The 17,272-nt window shown below is 47.2% G+C and overlaps 1 protein-coding gene across 6 annotated transcripts in view; it reads left to right on the top strand.

Moving 5' to 3' along the window:
- The first annotated feature begins 2,705 nt into the window (after positions 1 to 2,705).
- LOC133407659 (short transient receptor potential channel 7) overlaps positions 2,706 to 17,272 on the top strand; it is a 39,564-nt gene continuing 24,997 nt past the window's right edge. For 5 of the 6 annotated variants that reach the window (XM_061685764.1, XM_061685762.1, XM_061685760.1 and 2 more), the window contains exons 1-3: positions 7,132 to 7,884; positions 11,385 to 11,567; positions 16,528 to 16,692. In XM_061685764.1, coding sequence (XP_061541748.1) covers positions 7,132 to 7,884; positions 11,385 to 11,567; positions 16,528 to 16,692 — 1,101 coding nt within the window. Of the gene's footprint in view, positions 3,173 to 7,121; positions 7,885 to 11,384; positions 11,568 to 16,527; positions 16,693 to 17,272 lie in introns of those variants that run through there. The other variant, XM_061685763.1, reaches the window with a different exon arrangement.

Genomic DNA, 17,272 nt, shown 5'->3' with positions numbered 1-17,272 from the left:
AATGTCTGTTGCTGGATACCACTGCTGTTTGTTAGCCCATCTATGGCATTTGGAATTGTTTCTTCGTATTAAGCTGACTTTATTGAGGCAAAGCGCTGTGGTTACCTTAAATAGACGTGCAATTCTATTTGTGTTATGTTTAGTTTGACAGTAAAAAGAAAGAAAGAAAGAAAGAAAGAAAAGCATCTTTTCAGATTTGAAAAATCCTTTTGTGGACCAGACAGGGCGAGGATCCTCGACTGAGAAAAACCGAATCAAGCCGCGGAAGTCATTGCGGCCTATTGGAAGCTGTTTCATTTTCACCGTTTAGCCCTGACCTGCATTTGCAACGAACTCCTTTCATTGTTCTTCCGTCTTCCGGATTGCCTCATTCGAGGCAGAGCGCTCCCTCCTAGAAATAGTAGAAAAATAGAAATAGTAAAAAAAAAAAAAAAAAAAAAAATTTTTTTAAAGCCCGGTGTTTAACCATTTTTTTTTCGTTTTTTACAAAACACTGAAGTTGAAATGGAAAATGAATAACAATAATGATATTTTAACATTACAGGTATCAAGCTGGGGAAGGCATCTGCCCCCCACCAACACACATAAATGCAATACAATGAACAAGGACTGTCCAATATTGTCTGAACAAAACCCAAATTGTATGTTCTGCAGAGAAGTGTCTTTTGATAATTGTGTCTTTACGTTGCTATTGTGCTGTTTCTTTTTTTTTTTAACATGAGCACCGCAAATTGTGAGATGGGCCAACTGATTTTCATTGTTCCTGTGACAGTGAAAGTTGTCTTCTGTTGTTTGTGTTCACGAGCTTTTCCATAGTGCTGTCGGGAATTGCCAGTGCTGTAAATGTCGGGCAGCTATAACCTTACACGAGGTGGTGCGGTGGTCTCCTAACGTTTTCAAGCACTGACCCCTCCCACTACAACGCTTACACTTATTGTGGCAATGTGGCCTCGATTCATTCCATTCGCCATATTCATATTCAAGTCGTTCTTTTAGTCGTGCATCAGAATCGCGTCAACATCCGATTGCCCGATTTAGTATTTTCAAATCCATTTTCACGATGGGAGTTCCGACAAGCATGTCCGAGATACGTTTGTTTACAGTTCATCGCGCCATCGGGAACAAAAAGGGAGGATCGATGGGCAAACTGTCATTAGATTAGTTCGCGCTAATCGCTGGGCCGAGCCGGTTGACACGTGCGAGAGAGCGATTGGCTTGTGACTCTGAGTCTTTGGCAAAACAAAGGGAAGGCCACGCAGCCACCCGGCTTCTCATTCTATTGACTTCAACAGGCCGATCGTTGTCACGTGTCAGAGGACGCAAATCGTCGACCCGATGATCATTTTGCCAGTCGCTCGATCGATGACGCATTATGTCCTCCACGGTTTCCCTCCAGCACCGCTGCGGGTCGCGACCCCAAGTCGGGTTAAGCGGCATAGAGAATGGACGGATTCCATTGTCTTTTGATTTAGGAAAACCCTGGCTGTGTTTGCGGAGCAAAGGCAGTGGGAAATATATAGCCCATACGATCATTTGCTCCCATCACCATGCAGTCACATGTGCAGCGGCCCGCTCGCGCAAACTAGCCGACAAAGTGGAATGTTTTCGCTGCTTCGGGGTCGCGCGACTGCAGGAGCGAGCCGCGTCTCGTTATTGACGTGCGCAGGCGAGATGTCAGCTGGATCAATGTTTATTTGCTGGGTCTACGTCGACAGAGGTCCCACCAGGAGGCCGACGAGGTAGACTCTTCCTTTCATTAGCAAGATCCTGATTCAATTGGTAGTCCGCTTTGGAGCAATGTTTGAAGATAGATGTAACGCGTTCCACATTCGGCTGTCATTTTTGAATGAATGAGCACTCGATTGAAGCTAGCGCCACTTTTTGTGTCGATCCCGTGCGCTCGCGCACGCCCCCTTTCAGGGACAATGTGCAGTTTTCAAACCATATTTGAACGTAGCCTCGTCGAATAAAAATCTTGAAACTGGAGGCCAGAAATTTAAAAAACGATACGGAAATCACAGAGACGTCTGTCTGCTTTTGCGTTTGCGCTCTTCAAAATCGTACATAAATGAGCCTGCATGTGGAAAATTAGAGTGCCTGAAAGCATTAGATTGGAGATGTGAAGAGACGGGAAAACAGGCGCTTGCCAAAATTCCGAACTTTTCCAAAGTCCCAAATGAGGCTCGGTTGCTCACCGCACAGAGGAAAGGGTCACTTGAACGTATTGAATTTGAACATGTGACATTGCTAAATGTTTAGCACATTTCGATCATCATGTGCAACGGATGGAAGAATACTTTCAGAGCGGTTTCTTCAGTGTGCTGCACTTGACGTCTCGCCCGGATTTGAGCAGGCGCTGCAGCAATTCTGCACTTTGGACGACGGCTGCAAAACGAAAATGAGTCTGAGAAGTCAAAGCAATTGTATTTCATCACGCTGCGTCTATTTGTTCCTCTCGGTGTGTGTCCTCAATCATGTCTGAGATGAGTGAGCGCAGATGTCACTTTTGATTAGCGGCTTCCATTTTAGGAGGGGCTGGCTCCTCGTGCGCGCGCTGGCTCCTCGTGCGCGCGCTGGCAGGATCCGGACTCCACGCTCGCGCGCAGTTGCGATGAAAGTTTGCCACGCTTTGCGCAATGTGCGTCACATAAACTAGCAAACTAGCGCTGTCGTATCTGATGTTTTCTTGAAGTATTTCTGTGCCTCCGAGTGCGCCGATGTCCGACGACGGGGAGGGAAGCGATGGCGGCGAGAAAGAGCGTCGCTCCGCGTCTCCCTCCGCACCTTTGCGCGTCCACCGAGGATCGCCTCCCCGCCGGGACCTCTTCTCCTCGGCCTCTCCGCTCCTGGAGCACACGGAGCCGCCTTACCTGGCTTCGACGGACTGTCTTCACTCGTCCCCGCAGAACTCCCCTCAGCTCACGCCGCCAAAGTTCCGCAACCGCAGCGGGGACTCTCGGCGCCGCTACGCGCACCTCGACGTGGTGTGCGAGCGCCGCGACGAGCCGCCGTCGCCCCCCTGGACCGGACGCGGCTCCGGGAAGGACGGGGGCCTTCAGCACCGCGGACAGCGACCCTCCGAAGCCCCCGAAGCCCCCGAAGCGCCGGACTGCGGGAGCCGCCGCGCCACTGAGCACACCGACACCGAGCACAACTCCGACAACCGGCAATCGTGAGTTTCTAACGTTGACTTTGACTTGTTGTCTTTGGCTCGCGACGATGAAATCGACTGCTTGGTTCGACTTGGCACACGTGCAGGCTCATTTGCAATCAGCTCCGTCCTGAATTGGACGACGATTTAGGACGAGGAAAGACCCGAAACATTTGGTTCATTTGGAAATTCTTTCTTGCTCTCTTGTCAAGGAAAACAAGTGATAAACTATTATATGATTCGATTCGTCCAGCCTAACCTTCAAAGGCAGGGGCGTTGAAGGGAGGGGGGGGGGGGGGCTGTCCAGCAGCCCACCCATCGACAATTAATAATATCTGGAAGGAAAAATCCATCTGGCCCAAATGGTTTTGATGTGAATGGTTGTTTGTCTATTATGTGCCCTGCAATTGGCTGGCGACCAGTCCAGGGTCTCTCACGCCTCAGCTCAGATCGGCCCCGTCATAAGGATGGAGAGAACTGCGCTGAAGCCGAGAGAGGCGTTTCTCGTAATTTGGTAGCCTCGTTTAGCGAGATGAGGAAGGACATATTATTAGGAACAAGTATCAGTCCGTCCATTTTCTGAAGCGCTTCTCCTCACGCGGGTCGCAGGCATGCTGGCGCCTAACCCGGCTGCCTCTGGGCGAGAGGCGGGGTCCACCCTGAACCGGTCGCCAGCCAATCGCAGGGCACATGGAAACAACACATTCACACCTACGGGCAATGTAGAGTCTTCAGTGAACCTACCGTGCATGTTTTGGGCGTGTGGGAGGAAAGCGGAGTACCGGGAGAAAAGCCAGGCAGGCACGGGGAGACCTGCAAACTCCACACAGGCGAGGCTGGGATTTGAACCCGCAACCTCACAACTGTGAGGCAGATGCGCCCGGCGTGCCTCACAACAACAACTATAAGTATTATCAGTTCAACTATCTGGAAACTGGGGAGGTTGAATAGTTCCTGTGTGTGTGTTCAATCTTGTGACGTTTCTTGAAAATGCCGCTGGACAGACGAGGGGAATTGGGGCACAGGGCACAGACCGCACGCAGCTGAGCAATACTTGAGCAATCTCTCCGTACGAAGTCAAATTGCGTTGTTATTTGCGGACGGAGGAGAGGCGGGGCCGCCCGGCGAGGACACGCGACGAGCGACCGATCGCAAATGCAGTTTTAACATTTCCCGATATAAATGCAGTCTCAAGCAAATGCCATCAGCTTTGCAAAATGTATTGCGCATAGTAATACATTTTGCAAAGCGTGACAATCCCATACTACAAGGTGTCAGTAAAATGGGATTGTGCCTAATGCTTTGGCCAGTGCGTATATGTTTCATTTCTAAATAAGGGCTATCGCGGCAATGCGTTAAGGTCTTACAAGAAGAGCTTTAAGAAGTAGAGTCGAAGTCAAGCCAAAGATCTCCACCGGCGCCGCTGATGGTTCTGCGTGGCGGGGATTTCATCAATTGAAGAAAAGAAAAGAAAAGAAAAGAAAAGAAAAGAACAAAAATGCACCTATCCAACCTGCTGCACTGGTTGAGCCGTTTCGGCCCGCCAACTGGGCCACTGTGCCTCCTTTTCTTTGCTGGGCTTTCCTCCTCCGAACCAGCATGAACGCGATGCCGTGAACTCACGTTACAGTGCCGTGAAAAAGCATTTGCCCCCTTCTCCAATTCTTATACTTTTGCATCGTTTCTCCACTTGAATGTTTAACATCATCAAACAAATGTAACCTTCAAATGTTGTTTTTAAGTGGTGATTTCATTTATGAAGGAAAGGCGAACCTTTTTGGTCAGCAGTGGTTTTGGCCTCGGAACTGTGCCACGGATGCCATTTCCCCCCTGCAGTCTTCCTTATTGTGGTGTCCTGAACCCTGACCTTCACTCAGGCAAGGGAGGCCTGCAGTTCTTTCCAAGTTGTCCTGAGTTCCTTTGTGGCCTAAAAATATTAAAATTATAATACCAATACCTTTTCGCGGCACTTTATGTACAGAGTGGATGCGCGAAAGTGGAACTTGCGTGGGTTCAATTGAATTAGCGTGTTTAGCTTTTGTTCTACTTTTCCACTCCTCGTATTTAAAGATGCGCTCAACAGGACTCGTGTCCGTTCTGCGACTGTTATATGTTGAAGCCGTTCGCTGTGAAAATCAACAGTGGGCTGAGCGCGGTGCATCCGTGCTACGTGGGAAGCGTCCACAAGCACGCACCGACGGTGCCGCTTTCACGGGTGCGCACGCCGGCCAGGCGATCCGCCATCGAGAGCGGCGGCTCACAATGCCGGCTCTTTGATCTCAGCTTTGATACGCCAGCGTTGGGCTTGAAAGGCCTCGAAAGAAGCTCGGGACGTCGGCCGTGCGCACGTGGCTGTTTCTCATTAGCGGCGAAACACGATGAGCAACCCGGCTTTGATCCTGAAAACGAGCTGTTCCTCGATGCAAGTGTGCTGGGCACCTCTTTCACAGGCTGTCCTCCAAAATATGATTTCAAACCTTATTGCACCTCTTTACCTCAGAACTGTGAGGCAGACGTGCTAACCAGGTCCCCACCGTGCGGCCTACTTTATATTCTATAAAGTCTCTATATATTCTATTCTACGGAGGGGAGGCCGTAACGGATTAATGGCATTTCCATTCATTTCAATGGGGAAAGATGGTTTGAGATAAGAGCATTTTGAATAAAGAGCATGGACACGGAGCAAATGAAACATTTTGCGCGAAACATATCTTTTGGAATTATGGTCCAAAAGTTCAACCTTGGTTTCATCGGACCATAAGAAAACACAATATAACACGTATGGGAAAATGTGTTATATGTTCCAAATTGGAATTATGAACAGTTTGAAATATCAGTCAGTGTTAGCAAAATAAAAAAAAAAAAAAAAAAAAAGTCAGGCAAAGCTAACTAGAAGAGCTGAAATTTATTTGGGGCAGAGACACTTTAAATGGTTAACATCTGTTTGAATGTGATTGGTTCGTTCTGAAGACAACGACATCACAGTTACGAGGGTGTGCACACTTGTGCAACCAAATCCCCTTTGCTTCTTTATGCTGGATGTGCATAAAAAAGTAAAGTACACACACGCATACATACACACACACACACACAACTGTCCAAAACGCTCTTATTGTAATTCAATGTTCAACTGAATGTTCCCCTTCAGCTGTCAATCAAGTTTGTGTCTGTGGCACAAGATGACTGTCACTGTGCCTATGAAACAGTTAACTTCACCTGATGTGTCGCTGTTATGCGGACGCACACACGACAACCGTACTGGCGAGCTCGCTGGCTCGTTAGCTTCCTAGCCAGTTAGCTCACAAGCTAGCGCACGAAATAAACAGTTACCCTGAATTGTGGGGCGCGGCTGTGGCGAGCTGGACGGGCGGGCCCCAACGCCGTGTGGGCGCCCGGCAGAGACGCTGTGGTCCAAAAACACACAACGCGTCAGTGAAGATGCATTTTGACGGGATGTTGACGTAGCTTAATGGCTGACCGCATGCTGTAGTGGTACAAATAGTAAAGTTATTATCAATCAGGAATAGCCGCTGCAGGCGGAATACATACAATACAGTGAGGGAGGGGCCGTCAACAGGACACACGCTTTAGAAAAGGATGGATGGATGGATGGATGGATGCCAGAGACGACGAAGATGATGACTTCATCTCTGCCTAATAGCCATTGGCCTGACGTCTCCTTTTGATGAGCTGTGACCCCGGTTGTGGTTCCAAGGGCCCCAAGCGTCGTAAAAGCTCTTTGGGTGCCAGGGGAAAGATCCGTGCTCAACTCTGGTAATGAACTATGACCAATCCCTGCCAACAAAGTTGTCGCCAAGAGTCGCCAAGGACTTTGTTGTACCCTTTTAAAACACCAAGTGCGACGCATTTAACGATACTGCCTCGTGGTCTCGTTTCCTTGCTTTCTGACTTTGCTATTTTTAGCCGTATTACCTTAATTGGTCCTGAGCATTTCCTGTTATTTGTACAGGGTGGAGGCTATGCACCGCCGGCACACCACGCTGAGGGAGAAGGGGCGTCGCCAGGCGGTCCGGGGCCCGGCGTACATGTTCAACGAGCGCGGTTCGGCTCTCACCGCGGAGGAGGAGCGTTTTCTAGATGCGGCCGAGTACGGGAATATTCCCGTCGTGCGTAAAATGCTGGAAGACTCCAAAACTCTCAACTTCAATTGTGTGGACTACATGGGCCAGAATGCATTGCAGCTGGCCGTCGGAAACGAGCATCTGGAGGTCACCGAGCTGCTCCTGAAGAAGGACGGCTTGGCTCGGATCGGAGACGGCCTCCTCCTGGCTATTTCCAAGGGTTACGTCCGCATCGTAGAAGCCGTCCTGGGCCACCCTGCCTTTGGCGGGGGTCTGCGCCTGGCTTCGAGTCCCCCGGAGCAGGAGATGCGCGATGACGACTTCTACGCTTACGATGAGGATGGAACGCGTTTCTCGCACGATGTCACACCCGTCATCCTGGCTGCTCACTGCCAAGAGTACGAGATAGTCCATATTCTCTTGACCAAAGGGGCTCGCATAGAGAGGCCTCACGACTACTTCTGCAAGTGCTCCGAGTGTGTGGAAAAACAGAAAAAGGACTCGTTCAGCCATTCACGCTCGAGGATGAACGCCTACAAGGGCCTGGCCAGTGCAGCTTACCTGTCACTCAGCAGCGAAGATCCGGTCTTGACCGCCCTGGAGCTCAGCAACGAGCTGGCCAGACTGGCCAACATTGAGACGGAGTTCAAGGTAAGTTCCCGTTGGTTCGTTCAAGTTCTCATCCGTCTATCTGTGCGTGCATTCAAAATAATATCGCATTCAACGGACGCCAGATAGATATTCATATTTCACACTTTGCCCTCTAACCGGGGGCTTTTTTTCTTTTTTTTTTTTTTTTAAATGGTGGCTGGGGGATGATACTTTATCGCAGAACACAAGATTGGTGATTGGGTTTCATAAGTAGAGATGTAGCACCCTTTGGAGTCAATGTTGATCGGTGATTTATTAACCATCGACGCCTATTTTCTTACCTCGCTCTTCCGCCTTCTTTTTGTGATGCGGCGGACAATAAGGCCCTCTAAAGCAGCCACGCCAGCCCGAAACTCAAGTCTACACACTCCCTTTCAAGTCAGACTTTAAAAAATAAAATAATTGCCAGCTTTCTCTGTGCGACCTGCATGCACTCAGGGCGGGCAACGAGACGCTCTATCGCGGTCACAACAGAGGACTGGTCTAAAGGAAGATGCTTTTTTGTCAGTGAGCAAAATTTGTCAATCAGTTTGGACAAGACTTATGAATGCTGCTCGAATGTTAATTCTTCCACATATCTTTTCATCTTGGCCGATTCCACTCTTTAAACATTGTAATATCTGTTCCAGTGTGGCTCTGCGCTCATCGCGTAACGCCAGGGCCATCAAGGAATTCCCCAGATGAGCCAAAGCCGTCATAACGGTAACGGGGAGGCCAACTCCCGTTGCAGCATTTTCCCATTTTCACCTCCAGTGGATGTAATGAAAGACTCCCAATACGTATGCCAACATCGTGTAGTTCCACTTGATTACACTCTGCATTGTATTTACAGTCTAAATCATCACGTCAGATAACGATGATCTGATAACAATTTCAATTTTGCTGATGAATCACCTCTTCCTTTATCTGCCAAGCGCTTTTTCTCTTTTAATTTATCCCTCATCTCATTCATCTGCCCGATCTTGTTTGTCGTCCGCCGTCCCCGTACCGTCACCGTGCTCCGTCTCCAGACGAGTTAATGAGAAGGGCGCACCTGAGGGTGCGGAGTTGCGTTGGTGCTCGTCGGTCTCATTAGCATTTCATTATCGTCAGCCCGTCTTTTCTCGCTCTCTCTTTTTCTCCGCCGTCATCTCTTGACGCTACAATATGCGAAAATGGGAAATGAGTGTGGAAGAAGGGGGCCGTGGCTGGAGCTCTGAAAGTTGGTCAGGTGGTGAGGGGGGTGAAGTGAAGTTTGGGGGTTGAGGAGCTACCTGTGCACAAATGTTGCACTCCTCCTCTTGCGGGTTTGCAACACGGGCAGCAGAGCGACGTCTCGAATTCGGGAAATCACTTGCAAGATGAGAACCGGACGTGCGTGGCGTCCTGCGTGCTGTCCTCACTATTTGCGGCTCCGAGCGTCGTGTGGTGGCAGATGACACCATTTTGGAGATATTCTTGAAAAAAGAAGGCTTTGATCGGTTTATTGACAACCAACCTTTATCAAGGGGAACACATTTGAAGTTTCCTGCCATTTCATCCCTCACAGAACGCTTCCTTTTCTGACGTGGTTGTCATCAATCATATGATTCAGGCTCATCCTCATGCTGTTGAAATGCACTTATTATGTTTTATGGGACGTTTGCCCACACAAAAGGGAGGGCTTCACCCTGTGTGGGTCAAGTCAAGCGCAAACAACTCACACGTACACAACCCTGTCACAGCACAAGGAGGAGAGCAGTTTATGAAAGCATGTGTGACGACTTCCCTGACAGCAGAATATTTAGCTCCCAAAAACATTTTCAAGACCGCACATCCATTTGTCATCAGAGCCCATGGACACATGCTGACTCTCGACCTCTCAATCAATGGGAGAGTCCGTATGAGGGGAAAATGACGGTGACATTACCTTGCCGAAGCCTACAAGCATTTCTCTACCAGTTGAGCTCTTAGTTTCGGTTCCCTGTAGTTTAACAGCGTAAAGATGAGTTCAACATCTCGTCGATTGCCCCTGACTGAGATCATACAAGTCGGAGTTCTACCAACATTTACAGACGAAAGCGTGCCCCTAAAGTTGCGCAGAACAAGAATTGGAAGGTCCATTGTTGGGGAACACACCGGCATATCTCGAGAGACTTTCTCGTGCGCACAGAAAGGAATTATCCTCACGACTGTCGACCCGGAAGTGGAGCGACTGATGAGCACGTACCCGTGTCCTGGCCGCTGAGTTCAATATCGCTAAGGCGGCAGGAGCTGAAGAAGACAATTACAACAAAAAGAACAGAATACATCGCGGGGCCGATTGTGCAAAATCAAGCGTAACCTCAGCTGACCAAACGGGAGGTTGGCCGGCATGTTCGGCTGAAAAAGGAGACACGAGAAAGAACATGAAATAAGTGTTCTTAGCCCTTTTATAAAACATAACAGCCTATCCTTTTCTCACCCATCTTCACACATCTTGCATGACTTCACTTTATATTGGAGTCACTCGACCGTAACCGTTTTTCCCTCTACTTCGCGCAAGGCTCCGTTTTCATTCTCACATCATCATCCCCACGCCTTTATCTCAACCCCCCCCCCCGGGGCACCAAACACACGCTCTGACTCGTGAGCGTGCCGTGTAATAACCTTCCAATGCAAACATCATTGCAACTCTTAAACACTACATGGTCTACCCTGAAGTCTCGTTGTCTTCGTTTCCTTGTAAACAAACATGTCTGTTACAGAGTTAAGGAATCATGCAATGTGTGGCCACACTTTTAGTAGCGAAAGAACAAGCAGACATTGCTTCACTGGAGATTGACCTTCATTTTAAACTGCGAAGCAGCTTCCCGCTCGTGCTCATTATACAAACCTCTTTATTATAAGCCTTGGTGTTAATATGATATGTTCTGTATTCGAGTATTACACTTTGCTCGCCCATCAGACTTTGAACTCGAGCTGCAAGCAATATGACCTCAAGTCTCATTATCATTACCACAAGACCACAACAACAGTGGCTACAATTATTATATTGCATTTTGTCTCCAGAGAAATGTGGAATTATTCAGTCAATGTTGTTGTCACTTTACTTGTTTTTATTGATACAAACAGGTAGTGTCAGACTGTGTATGACTTTAGAAAATGGACAAAATAAGCATCACAAATTGCCCTGAAAATAATGAATAATTCTCTTTTGTTTCATTCGGAGCCACATCTTATATGATGTGGAATTTCATTCATCTTCCGTTCCGCTTATCCTCACGCGGGTCGCGGGCGTGCCAGAGCCTATCCCAGCAATCTTTGATGGCAATGCCGCGCGTAGCCGATTCTGCTAAACCGATTTCTGTCAAACTGCATGCGTGTAGCATAAAAAAATAAATAAATAAATAAATAAATAATAGACTCTGCATTCCATTTTTTTTAGGATCCGTAGAGTGGATTCAGGAATGTTGAATATTTCAATTGGAAAACGATGCACAGAAATCGGCCGACATTGTGTTCTGTGAACAGTACTTGACCATCTACTTTCCCATCTTCAGAATGACTACCGTAAGCTGTCAATGCAGTGTAAAGACTTTGTGGTGGGGGTGTTGGACCTCTGTCGGAACACTGAGGAAGTGGAAGCCATTGTGAACGGCGACGTCGACCTGTGCCCGCCGAGCCCCTACAACCGACCCTGCCTCAGCCGTGTCAAACTGGCTATCAAGTATGAAGTGAAGAAGGTAAACGTCTGAAATTCAAGTCTTTATAGTCACTGAGCAGCATTTGAAACAACTATTTGGATTTTGTTCAAGATAAGTTATTCAACTGTAAAACATGCGCTGTACAAGACCCAACTTCCAGTGGCAAACAAAACAGGAAAAACAACGTATCAAGGTGCACTACTGCCACTTTATTATACAATCTCGTGAGATTTATGAAAGAGAGCTTTATTAAAAATGATGCCTTCATGAAGATAATAATCGTCCATAGGAGAGATATTACTGTAATTACACAGTGAGGAATGCTTATTAATATTTAAGCCCGTCATAAATAAAGGAACCAAAATATTGGAAATACTTTTCTATAGCGCCTTTTACAAAGCCCGATCAAGGCAAGGCCTCAATTTAACGAGAGTCCTTTGGGGACTGCTAGACATTAATGTGTGTCATCTGCATATTTAACATTAAAGTTTGGAAGAACGTGACCCAAGGGTAGCATAAACAGGCTGAACAAAAGCGGTCCAAGAACTGATCCTTGAGGGACCCCATATGTCAAAGGTGCCAAACTCATGGCCCGGGGGCCAGATCCGGCCCGCGGCATAATTTTAAGTGGCCCGCAAAAGCAAAATCACATACGTCCACTTCAGATCTCTTGCTGAAATACCAAAACTACAAATTGTCTTCACTTTTGGTAACATTCAGCTATTGTAAGCATTTCTTTGTAACCAATTCCACTTTTCAAATAAAATGAATTAATAGTTGAAAAACAATTTTTTTTTGTACTGGCTTCTGATTTCAAAACTAGCTATCCATCAATCTGTTGTGTATATGTTACAATATTAGGCGATCATAGATTTATATGCATGTTTGATACGACTATATTTCAGACCGACACTCACTCTCGAGTAGTCACGATAGAGATACCACTTGTACTTTTGATACTTCAAATTTTATTGAACACAATGACAGACAACTGTGAAAAAAGACCCTTCTTTCTTTCTGACAAACATGAGGATTTACCAAGGTGTCAAACTGCATCAGTGTTGCAGCGCCAACTACTGGTGAGGAGGACTTACTCCATGTCAGAATTGTTTTGCTTTAAGTATCGGTGGCCGATGTCGGCGACCTCCAAGAGTACCATATCCCTTGAAATGAGGCCGGTATCGGTATTCGCCCTACCCAATTAAGTCATGACGGCCCTCCGGGGGAAATCCTAACCACGATGTGGCCTGCGTCCAAAAACGACTGACACCGCTGCCATATGTCATTGCCATTCGATCAAATTGAAAACTTCCAATGGTCACGAAATAAGTTAGGAGCACAATCAAGCATTTTTAACCAGGTGGCCCTATCATTTTCACAGAGATGTTGTTGTTGTCGACCAAGGCTTGTGCAAGCAGACGTTACGGTGTTACAGAAGGGAAGAATTTGCTGACTGGCTGTATTTCGGCTGTTTGTCAGCTAGCGTTATTGGATGCATTTTCAAACTGGCGTTAGTAGCACTTGTGCTTTTGTTATGGTTGAGAACAGACTTGCATATGATGCAAGTGACCGTGCTTTAGGTCCATTGTAAGTCACATACTTTTCCACACTCGTAAGCCTGCGCTGCTAGTTTGCTGTGACGTCCGTGTTGTTCGTGCCAAAACGCACACGTGATTGGCAGCTAATCGACTTCAAGCTATAATGGTCATTGCGCGGCGGTAAAGTCGACGCGTCGACTGGTCTGTTCGACAACTCCTAACGTGCACTCACATCAGCCGCTGCGCAGCGTATTCGTGAGTTAGCCTGTATAAGTGTAAGTCGGGGGGTGCTGAGAGCCAGAAGTCACTTTCAAGGCGTTGTGCGCAGCTGAGCGACGTGGCCTTTTTTTAAACTGCTGCCACATTCATTCTGGATCACCTGTAGGTCACCGCATGCTAGAAAGCTGCTCAAAGAGGATACCTTTCTTTGCATGTGCAGGAATCTTTTATCATGTACGAGGTCTCACGAGTTTCATTGCTGATGGGAACCTGGACTCTCTATTAAAGACCAAATGTCAAACCAATCACCATTTCCCATTACCTCTGCCACATCTTTTTTTTTTTCTCACATCCAAAGCTCAACTGTTTGACTTCCTATTTCTCTCCTCTGGCAAATCCCTCGTTTATACTGAACGTGCACGTTAGTGTCCCATGCATGTGTTGGCCAAACTGTTTATGCTGGCATTAATTCAGTACAAGCAAAAAGCCAGCATGACCAATACTCGGAGATAATTGCGCAGGAGACAAGCAGAGAGGGAGGGGGCTTATTGCCATGGAAACCAGGTGGCGCCCGAGTGTGTGTGATGCATGTTGCCGGATTGAGGGATGGGATTTGTTTCGGTTCAGTGCGCATAAAGCAACTTGCCGAATGATCAGTGGCGGTTGTGTCTGACTTTGGCTTATCGGGGCATCTAAATTAGCACAGATTCACACTCTGTGAAAATAGGAGGCAAACTAATGGAGGGAGGACTGCAAGTGTGATTGAGTGCTCAATTAATTTCTTCCACTCATACCAGAAAATGTTTGTTTCACGACTGGTTATTGCAGCTAATTTGGGCCAATATGTAGTTTGCTGTCTTAATGGCTAAGTGCCTTTCTGTTCTGCATTATGTCTTGGTAATAATACAATACAAGCAAGGATTAAAGTCCCATTTTACCATTGCAGTGGTTGACTTCTAACCCTGTAATCCGAATACTTTAATACAATAATTCCAAAAATAATAAGTTCAACACTCACAATCTAAATGGCGGATGACAAGGGCGAAGTGGCATCACCTCGTATCTTTTTTTTTCTTCTTTTCTACGTGCCACTTAAATGAAGTCACAATGTAAATAAACAAAACATGTTTGATTTTACAAGTCAACAGCTGTCAACTGTTTCCTCAGTGTTCTGTTCTCTCTGGCCGCCACGGTACTGGAATACTGAGCAATGCTTTATTGGCCCCTTTACTGGTTATTCTAGTTTATTTTGAAGCGTCGCAGATTTTTCGGGATTTTTCGGATGAAAAAAAAGTTAACTGCTCCTATCGATTTCGCTTGCTACCTTCTACCACTTATCGTAATAGAAAATCCTGGTAACAGTGAGGTGATTTTAAAAAAAAAAGATCCTATACAGAGATCTGTCTGTTGATAGTTTAATACAAGAGACTGAGCGAGGAAGGGAATGAAAAAACAAAATAAGCAAGGATCTACTACAACTGCAGTCACACTGCAAAAACAAAAAACAAACACAAAACAAACAAAAAACAAAAACAACATTATCTCCTAATAAAACAGTAACATTTGACTTGGCAAGAGTTTTTAAAATCAAGTAAATAAAAATAACTATTCTTAAAACTCGTTCTTTCGGTCACGACCCACAGCTCGTGACCATAGGTGAGGGTAGGAACTTAGATCAACCGGTGCCATCGAGAGCTCCGTCTTTCGGCTTAGCTCCTTCTTTAACACAACGGACCGATACAAAGTCCGCATCGCCGCAGACGCCGCACCGATCCGCCTGTCGATCTCCCGTTCCGTTCTTCCCTCACTCGTGAACAAGACCCCGAGATACTTGAACTCCTCCACTTGGGGCAGGATCTCATCCCCGACCCGGAGAGGGCACGCCGCCCTTTACCGACTGAGGACCACGGTCTCAGATTTTGAGGTCCTGATTCTCGTCGCTTCACACTCTGCTGCAAACTGCTCCGGTGAGAGTTGTAGATCACGGCTTGATGAAGCCAACGGAACCACATCGTCTGCAAAAAGCAGAGATGCAATACTGAGCCCACCAAACCGGACCCCCTCTACGCCTCGGCTGCGCCTAGAAATTCTGTCCATAAAAGTTAGGAACAGAATCGGTGACAAAGGGCAGCCTCGGCGGAGTCCAACCCTCACCGGAAACGAGTCAGACTTACTGCCGGATAAGCGGACCAAACTCTGACTCCGGTCGTACAGGGACCGAACAGCTCGTATCAGGGGGTTCGGTACCCCATTTTCCCGAAGCACCCCCCGCAGGACTCCCCGAGGGACACGGTCGAACGCCTTCTCCAAGTCCACAAAACACATGTAGACTGGTTGGGCGAACTCCCACGCACCCTCGAGGACCCTGCCGAGGGCGTAGAGCTGGTCCACTGTTCCACGGCCAGGACGAAAACCACGCTGCTCCTCCTGAATCTGAGACTCCACTTCCCGACGGACCCTCCTCTCCATCACCCCTGAATAGACCTTACCAGGGCGGCTGAGGAGTATGATCCCCCTGCAGGTGGAACACACCCTCCAGTCCCCCTTCTTAAAAAGGAGGACCACTCCCCAGTCTTCCAATCCAGAGGCTCTGTCCCCGATGTCCACGCGATGTTGCAGAGGCGTGTCAACCGGGACAGCCCCGCAACATCCAGAGCTTTAAGGAACTCCGGGGCGAATCTCATCCTCCCCCGGGGCCTTGCTACCTCGGTGACCTCAACCCCAGAGATAGGAGAGGCCGCCTCAGAGAACCCAGACTCCGCTCCCTCCTGGGAAGGCGTGTCGGTGGAATTGAGGAGGTCTTCGAAGTATTCTCCCCACCGACTCACAACGTCCCGAGTCGAGGCCAGCAGCGCCCCATCCTCACTATGAATATGAATACACATTGTTAAGGCAACGTTCACAATTAAGAAGGTGATATGTGATCATCAGCCACTTTCTTATTTTAAGATGAATTTACTCATAACCAAACACTAAATCTCAATAAGATGTTATAGCCTAGTACCTTATAAAGTGAAAAATGCTTGATGCTTGCAGACAAAGAAAACTCTTATTTCATCTAATCTTAGCTGGATTTTAGTTTTTTCAATGTGTGCATTTATGAGTGAAGGACCCCAAGCAGAGGTATGAAAATTTTGAGTAGAACATCAAATCTGAAATGCTCCCGCTTATTTTTCTCTTCTTTCTCCCATTTTCCCCTCGCAAATTTTGTCATATAATTGTTCTTCACCCTCTCTCCCCAGTTTGTCGCCCATCCGAACTGTCAACAGCAGCTACTGACTATTTGGTATGAGAACCTTCCTGGTCTCAGGCAGCAGTCGGTTGGCGTAAAATGCTGGACCGTGCTCGGTGTCACCGTTGGCCTGCCATTCTTGGCTGTTGCCTACTGGATCATGCCATGTAGCAAGGTATGAACACTCACACATACTGTAATACTTATTCTGTTGGATTTCAGTGCAGCTTTCGGCACAGATGACTATGCGATTTTAATTGATTGACTAAGACATTGGGTGGGGATGAGGAACACTGCACTTAGTTGGTTTTATTCTTATCTTGTAGCCCTCGCCTGTGGTGTACCGCAAGGTTCGATGTTAGGCCCAATATTCTTTTCTATTTATATGCTGCCCCTTGGCCAAATTACTAAGTGCCATAAGGACCAGACCAGAGGACCCTAGAAACCTAGGAGCTGTAAAAGATTGCCTTTCTGACATCAGCTGCCGGATGGCACAAAAAAACTTTCTCCACCTAAATAACTCGAAATCCAAAATATATTTTTTCAATTTGCAAAATACCACCCACATTATTAAATCTAGCCTTGGTCCCTTTCCCTTGAAATTTAGACAATCTCAAACCTAGGGGTTATCTTTGATTGGGATCTTACCTTCACAACCCATATCAATAAAGACGTCCAGTCATGTTACTTTCACATATGCACCGTAGCCAAAATGAAATAAAAAAATTACTAAACCCGACCTCCGACGACTGATT

Source organism: Phycodurus eques, chromosome 9 (genome assembly GCF_024500275.1).
Source record: "Phycodurus eques isolate BA_2022a chromosome 9, UOR_Pequ_1.1, whole genome shotgun sequence".
Lineage (NCBI taxonomy): Eukaryota > Metazoa > Chordata > Actinopteri > Syngnathiformes > Syngnathidae > Phycodurus > Phycodurus eques.
Note: the sequence above shows the minus strand (reverse complement) of the source record. Positions and strands in the feature narration are given on the sequence as shown.